The sequence below is a fragment of the Euphorbia lathyris genome, chromosome 1, assembly GCF_963576675.1.
Source record: "Euphorbia lathyris chromosome 1, ddEupLath1.1, whole genome shotgun sequence".
Classification (NCBI taxonomy): Eukaryota; Viridiplantae; Streptophyta; class Magnoliopsida; order Malpighiales; family Euphorbiaceae; genus Euphorbia; species Euphorbia lathyris.
Genome location: NC_088910.1, coordinates 34,315,120 through 34,323,446, shown reverse-complemented (window position 1 = coordinate 34,323,446; position 8,327 = coordinate 34,315,120). Strand labels below are relative to the sequence as shown.

The 8,327-nt window shown below is 32.1% G+C and overlaps 1 protein-coding gene across 2 annotated transcripts; it reads right to left on the bottom strand.

Moving 5' to 3' along the window:
- Nucleotides 1-1,329: 1,329 nt before the first annotated feature.
- On the bottom strand, nt 1,330-7,186 carry LOC136229352 (uncharacterized). 2 transcript variants are annotated; one of them, XM_066018100.1, is made up of 8 exons: nt 6,964-7,186; nt 6,743-6,862; nt 6,618-6,656; nt 5,490-6,119; nt 4,646-4,784; nt 4,395-4,520; nt 4,179-4,292; nt 1,330-1,515 (listed from the first exon to the last, which is right to left on the bottom strand). In XM_066018100.1, the coding sequence occupies exons 1-7, from the start codon at nt 7,087-7,089 to the stop codon at nt 4,228-4,230; spliced, it is 1,245 nt and encodes a 414-aa protein (XP_065874172.1). In that variant the 5' UTR covers nt 7,090-7,186; the 3' UTR covers nt 1,330-1,515; nt 4,179-4,227. The 2 variants fall into 2 exon arrangements, with proteins under 2 accessions (XP_065874172.1, XP_065874244.1); XM_066018172.1 differs by having other exon boundaries at nt 5,490-6,116.
- Nucleotides 7,187-8,327: the final 1,141 nt, after the last annotated feature.

The window sequence follows — 8,327 nt, the reverse complement described above, 5'->3', positions numbered from 1 at the left end:
TATTTTATATGATTTAATAATAGAATTGGAGATAAATATTTATAAATTCAACGGAATATTTTGAATTTTTTTGTCCAACTTGTACAATAAACAGTATATTTTTTTTTTTAAAATCACGTCTAATTATATATCTATGATATGTTAATGACTGATAAAATGACTCACATGTGAAGAGTAAAGGACAAGATTCATGACTGAGAAGACAGTTTGATAAATTATTTCTCAAATTAGCACAATTTGACAATGTTAAAGGTAAAATTGCTCTTGGCTGCCAACATTAGAGGCAAAATTACACCATTTTAGACGTTAAGGGTAAAATTACTCCTGACTATAAACGTTATAGGTATTTTTGCACCTTATTCCTATATTATTTTAATCTGAACACTCTCCTCTCTCTAGTATCTAATTTTTTTACAAAAAACATTTACATGTCGTTTTAGGGTTACTTCAAATAAAACCCTTGTGGTTTCATATTTTTGCAAATCGGTACCTGTGGTTTTTTTGTTACGAAATAAACCTTATGATTGGCATTGTTAGCCCTTTTGGGTTGACTTTGTTAAATTTGAGCGATAACGACCTCAAAATAAAAAAAAATCAAGAATAAATGATATTTTAAACAACTTTCAACTTTTTAGGTTTGAGGTCATTTAGATGTTGTTTTTTAGAAGAGAAAAGTTAATGTTTAGAAAGAGAAAACTCAAAAAATGATGATTTTAAAAAATAAAAAATGTGGTTCAATAGTAAATATGATACTAAATAACTTTAATTCTTGAAAATTTTCATTTTGAGATCGTTATCGGTCAAATTTGACAAAATCAACTCAAAACAACTAACATATCAACCACATGGTTTATTTTGTAACAAAAAAAAATCACAAGTAGCAATCTATAAAAATGTGAAACCACGTAGTTTTTATTTAAAATTAATATATTTTCTTTATCTCTCGACTTATCCAAGATCAATAAAGCTCAACCAATGGATTATGTTGAAACTCCTAATTATAAAAAAAAAATATGCATGTGCATTGGTGTTTTGATTTAAAATTCTTCGTTAATTTACTTTAGGCAATTTCAAAATCAGATTTCTACGGTATAAATTTAAATATTAAAAATAAATTTTTATATATGTTTAATATAAAAGTACATTTTTAATATTGGAATTTAAACTTCTGATTAGAAGTCTCATTTTGAAATTACCTACAATAAATTATGAAATATATACGAAGAATTTTGCATCAATATACTAATATTTATATGTATATTTTTTATATTTAGGAATTGAAACGCAAAATGCTCCTCAATTTGTCACAATCAATGGATTGAGCTTTATTGATCTTTTCGACAAGTGAGATTAAAAAAATTACATGTTAAGGTTGTAAAAATAACGAAATATAAAAAAACTGGTATGGTAAATCTCATACGCTCTTCTCCCTAATCAGAGTATATTGTCTTCAAATTGGTGCCTAAGTCTTAGGATGTTCTGAATCTCCACCTTAGAATTTGAATGAGATTAGATCTGATGGTGAATGACAAAATTCATTTAGTCATTAGGGTCCATATGAACACAACTATATATATATATATATTAGAAAACATTAGACAGTAATGGAAAAATAAGAAAAAAAGACGACTGGACTGGACTGCTTCAATGTCAGCGACAGGCTTAACCATACTGTCAAAGGTTTCTTTCGACACTGGTTTCGCCAACTCAATCAATTTTCCTACAGTAAAACATGAAAGATAAAATTGAATGAGCTTGTCGCCTTCACCTCCTTTCTTATCCTTTTCCTATGAAAAAATGGGATAAGAACAGGGAGCCCAGACCTTGTTAAGCGAACAGGAACAGATAGGTTTGATCGATCTAAAGGGAACTTAGATCCCCGATAGATCATAAGACAGTTCGAGCATTGTTTAAGGTACAAAGCCAAAAACAAATACCCGGACGTCTTACCAATCAAACGCATTTGCTTTACCAATAGATAAACAGCAATACATCGTTCCTTAGTAACACCATCAAACAACACTAATTGGACCTTTGTTAAGAGTTGCGAACAAGGCGAACAGCTTGGTTAAATCCCCTATTAGTTTAGTTCCGTTATAAGAAGCTTAGAACAGTAACATTCAGTTACGTTAGAACGCATAAAAGCAACAATTTGCCTCGTTGGAACGAGCCTATCCCTATCACAGTAGGATTGTTTAAGCTATTTGTAGCTAGCTCCAATGCATGAAAGCCTTTCATTTGCTTCTCTTCGATGGAAGTTTTATTTTTCCAGAATGTATCCTAATTTTTGGTCTAATTCTTCTTCTAATGATCGATTCAACCTCTGATCAAAAAGAGAGGGGAGAAGAGGGAAAGAGATATCGAGAATAAAATTAAAAAGATAAAACTGCATTTTAATATTTAAAGTAATAGTTTTCAAGTATAAAAATAAATTTCAGATATTGATAAAGTTCAGGTACCAAAACTAAATTGCATTTTCAAAGCTCATTTGATCTTAGGTAATTTATCAAAAATATCCAAATTTAGACCGAGCTGATACCAAAAGATTGATTTGGACTAAAAATGACTCTCATGCCAACTTAACGGGTCAATTTGACCCTTTATTATTTTTCTAAGTTAATACATTCTTTTTAAGAACTTACTAACTCGTCGGAGTATAAACGTCCTTACCGATTCTGCCCCAACTCTATTCTTTGAATGTTAGTATCAAGAGTCTATCCTGAAGACAATTATCCAAGTACCCTCTCAATCTATGCCCAGAAACTAGAATTGTTGGATCCAATATGGTAATTAGGGGTGAGTACGGTTATGTACAATTCGGGGATTTGAAAATCTCCAGAATTGGATCTAATAAAGTCAACGCTTCAATCCAATTATGGATCTTTTTTCGGATATTCAGTCCGGTTCTAGAATCTCCAACATATTTACTCAGTAATATTAGGAATTTAAAAATTTCTAGAATTGTACCGAATTAAGTCAATAATACAATTCAGTTCAGTCATATAGAAAAAAGTCAATGGTAGAATCTAATACTGGATCTTTTTTTGAGTATTCGGTCCGGTTCAAGAATCTCCGAGATCCACGCTCAGCCATTGGTAATGGTCTAATTTCCACTCTATAAATAAATATCTTTAAGATCAGAAAAATTATTATTTTATACAAGATTATTAATTTATTGATAAATTAATATTTAATTAATTTATAGAATAAACTTTATTTTATATATTATATTTCTCAAATTAAACAATTATTTTTTCGATAACTAAAAAAAGAAAATAAATAAGCAATTAATTATTGATGGTGTATTGTATTTAAGTTTATTAATCTTATCACAAACAAGTTTATTGATCTTGGGTTGACGTGATTCAAAATAAAATACATGTACAAGTATATTAGAATATGAAGTATTGTGAATTGTTTAGTATAGAGTTTCTAAATAGACACGTGTACTTTAATTTCACATATCAAAATATACAAATTCATATATTATCTCTCTTCTATGACTACTCATCTAAAACGTGTAAAAGATAAAATTGAGTTCAGATCGGATGAAAAGAAGAAATAATTGATTATAGATACATATTCTAGGAAAGCATAAAATTTGAAATAAAAATTGTTTAGGAAGTACTTTATTTTGTGAATTATATATGTAAATTTCAAACGTATTTAATGAATTATTATTTTATATTTCAATGGGTCTCAAGATTTTTTTTTTTTTTAAATTGTTATCATATACATTTAGAGCTATTGGCTAAGTCGGATCCGAAGAAAATTATTATTTATAACGGGAGGATTTACATTGATAAAGTAGTTAAAAACTGTATGCAACTTTTTCCCCCCTTCAAAATGTGTAAAAGCAAAAATGCTTATGGATAACCATCCAAGTATAATAATCTTTCACCCTACTATTTCCATAGATTGCTATTACTAAAACATATGCACATAGTGATCCAAGTTATGCCCCTTTTAACTACTTACAGAAGATGGGAAGAGCTTACTAATTTTTGCCCTCATTCAGTGATGTCTAGCATTGTGCTTAAAAGAAACAGCCTATACCTATTTAATACTGTCTGCAACTTTCAGGCACCAGAAACTAATTAATATCTATACACAACCAAAATGGTAATTTCAACAACTTACAACCATTTATAAGGGAGAGATTTACTTGTGGGAATCACCTGGTTGAATTGCCAATTGAAGCGAGGATCCCCATAATAATGATGGAGTTTATAGACCACGTGCTCTTGTGCTACTTCTTGTAACTCGAGTATTTTCCCGGGCCAGCCTCGCACCTGCATAATAGAGCAGAATTACATGTATTCTTTCTTGTTGTTAGTACTGTGTTAACTTATTATAACCATTCATTCAGGGAGATATTCACTTATGGGAACCACCTGGTTGAATTGCCAATGAAGGTGAGGACCCTAAAGGAATCCGATTATTGTTTAAGCTTGGAGTTTGTAGACCAACTGCTTTTGAACTTCTTGTGACTCGAGTACGTTCCAAGGATGGTCTCACACCTGCATAATAGACAGAACAGAACCAACTTTACATGTATTTTTTCTTGTTACTCAGCTGTGAAGAATTCTTATCACTAAAGTTCTTATCATTAACTTTTCCTTGGAAATCCCGTTCATGGACTTACAGTGGTTTTTGTTGGCGTTAAACCATAGAAGCCCTTCAGGTCCCATTGGACTTGTTTGTACATTATCTTTTCTTTTCTTGTTTAGTAGGTTCCACATCAGCTTGTCATCTGTTGCTTGTTCTTCATCCATGCCTAACAACTAAAGTTGAGGGAGAAAAAAGAAGTGAGTAAAAAATGCCCCCAACACATTTGCTAACGTTGATGATATTAATCCTGACCAACATAATTGAATCAGAACTTAAAAGAAAAAAATCAGCAAGAAACTAATGATACATACTGCAACAATAACTTTTTTAGTTCCACTTTTGGCTTTTTCAAGGCACAAAGATGATAAGAAGTGAATGTTGATTTCAGTTGGCATTGTAAAATTAAAAACATTCATTAAGTCAATAATTCTTAAAAAGGTTTAACAGGCATGTGTATGCATGATCAAGGGTAAAACATCGCTTTTTACTCATTTCAACTGAAAATTGCAGAATTTGGTCATTCCCAAAACTAAATGCACTTGGTATCCTTCTACAAGAGGAACATCCCAACACCAACTGAGAAACTGTGCCATACTTCACTAGGACCAGTTAAATGATAGAAGCCAACCTCTTCTTATTACATAAATTTTCTAAAGTAATGCTGTTTACAAGTTAAACAGTGACTATGGCATGTGGAACACAGAGTGTCAGCCCTTGGTGATTCATTCAGCTAATATGATAGCCTTGGCCCTGTGTCAGCTAGCACTCAGCATTGTAATTCAAAGAAAGAAAATGATGCTTTGTAAATCCAACTAGCTGGCGAGAAATTAAAAAGAAATGATTAAGCATGTAAAAAAGAATCGATCAACTATTTGTACCTTGTGTGGAGTAGCAGGTCCACTATAGCCTACACGCCTCTTTGGGGGTTCAGGAAGGCAGAGCTGCTGTTTCTTTCTCTTCAAACTTCCTTCTATTGTCTTTAACTTGCATATTGCCTCCATTTTCCCCTCTTCAGCTACTCTGACTTGCTTCCTTGCATCCTCAAACTCAAGCTTTCCTTTTCTCATCATTCGTTCCATCTCCTTCACCATGGCCAACAATTGCCTACTGTTTCCATTCTTTAGATCATCAGTGAGGCCCTTGACATACTCCACCATTGGGCTACACATCTTTTTTGCCAGTCCTTGAAATAGGTTGTCCACACCACTCTCCAGTGAATCTAGGACTGCATTTACATTGTTGAAAATATCTTGAAGAAGCTTCTGTGTTATGAAAGATGTGTCCTTGTTTTGACCATGGAGGGAAAATATACAGGAAAGGGCTTTCTGGAAGTACTTCTGGAGGTTGAGACGGTGCTTTCCAAGGTTCTGAAGTATGACCTCTTGCTCGCCATTCACATGGTTTTCAATTTGCCTAAGCAAGTGTACTAGCTGCGCTATGTTTTTATGTTGCTTCTCTATAAGCTCTTTCCCGACCGTGGTAGCTCTGCTAGCATATTTTTCACCCTGCTAATTAGAAATTAGGTGAATGAAAAGGCCGAAAGAAAGTATAAGTCCATAATTTTCTATTACTTCTATCCACCAATTCTCTCCTACGGATTTAGCAAGTATGAGTACACTACATTCCAGGGGCTCCAGATGAAATCCTTTACCTAATACTCACAATCAAATGCTTGGGACTGTTTAAACTTTACAGTAACATGGGAATTTAGTTCATACTGCCACCCCAAAATTCAAAATTGCAACGGAAGCCAAATAAGACAACGAGATCGCAACTACTTAAGACCTCTACTCGAATAAAATTCAGATCATACTGCACAAATAAGCATTGGTTGGACGATACATAGCACCAGCTAATTGGTTAACAATTGAATTGGTGTACGATTGAGCACAAATCGTTAAATTAAGCAGAAAAAAATGTGGTAGTTTTGCTTAATTATAAATCTCATTCCAGTCTTTGAGAAAAGAAATTACTATTTTGATGCTTTCCAGAATTTAAATGTGTACCTCTGATGCATCATTAGCATCCGGCGATTGCGATGCTCCCTGCCAAAAAAGTTTAACATAATTCTGAAAGCAACGCCAAGCTAAAACATATTTGTTGTTAAATTAATAACACATGAACTGTTTACATGAGAGAAACCATTGGTGATGATGATGCTGCTGAATCGCCCTTCTTCAGCCATTTCCTTTGTCTTTAAACCAACAAGCTTCATCAATGGAATTGCTAAAGATGCAAACACTTCGTTGGTCTGCAAAATTCAAAAGGATTAAAACATCTGGTCCTGAATCGAAGACTCGAAAGAAAAAAGAATTGACAGAAAGACATCCAGCAGAGAAAAAGAGAGATCACTTCAAGCAAACCATCTTTGATCTGAGACTTGAGCTCGTGAAATGCGATCTTCATTTGCTCATGACGAGAAGCAAGCGTCTGGAGCTTGTAGCAAATCTTGTTTGCGAAAAGAGATGGCGACGGCATGATCTGAAATATCCGGCGGCGATTTACCACTTTTGGCGCGAAGGAACTAATCTGAGATAGTGATGGAATTTTGAATTCGTAGAATGAACTTATTGGATGTTCGAATTTGTATATTAGGTCTTTACCGTAAACAGTCACAAAAATGACAAATATATATTCTTTGAATATCGTAAAACAAAAACATATTTGCAAAATGTAAATTAAAAAAAAAGTTAAATAATTCATGGGGTAAGGTGTAAAAATAATCCTAACATTTACAGTTAGAAATAATTTTATTTCTAACATTCAAAATGATGCAAGTTTACCTTTAATGTTACCCGTCAAGAGCAATTTTACTTCTAACATTGATAATTTTGATCAATTTAAAAAAATAATTCAGCAAACTGTTTTTTCGGTCATGAAACATGTCATCTACCAGTCTTGATCACATGTGCGCTATTTTATCACGTAACAGATAATAAATATATGATTAGACGTAAAAACAAATTAATTTTTTAAAAATATACTTTTGTACGAGTTGGATAAAAAAAATTATATATTTCATCGAATTTATTAATATTGATCTTCAATTTTATTATTAAATTATAAAAAATATGACATTCTTTTTTAGAACCAACTGATATGTAATTGATGCAAAATAATAAACAAAATACCTATGTTTTATAATAATGTTTGAAATTGACCCACCTTACCAATGTTAGAGGTAAAATTATTCTTTATTACACTATTTTACACGTTATGAGTAAAATTGCTCCTGATTATAAACGTTATGGATATTTTTAAATTTTTTTATATAGAATATAAGATATTATTAGACCACGGCCAAATAAAACAAACAAATACACAAGTCACATTTTTTTCCACATCCCAGCAAACTTCTCCCTATCCCTCACCAACACCCGGAAACATAAAAAATGCAAAGCTCTTACTTAGATCAATTATCCCAAGCATAATTCTTCCTATCTCTCACCTTCTTTTTATACAACAATTGCAATCTAACCCTACTATTTATATGCTTAATCACATTTTTAGAACAAAAACTCTCACCACTAAAATACTGCTGATTGCGTTCTCTCTAAAGCCAATATACAGCTGCCACAAAAGCCTAGTGTTTTATTCTACACAACTAAAAAATAAAGTTAAAATAGGTTAGTCACACCAAATGAAAACAACTACAATTGTAGTAAAATAGTTTTGTTCTTTACACTCGTCAGCTATGCAAAATTAACACTAAAAAA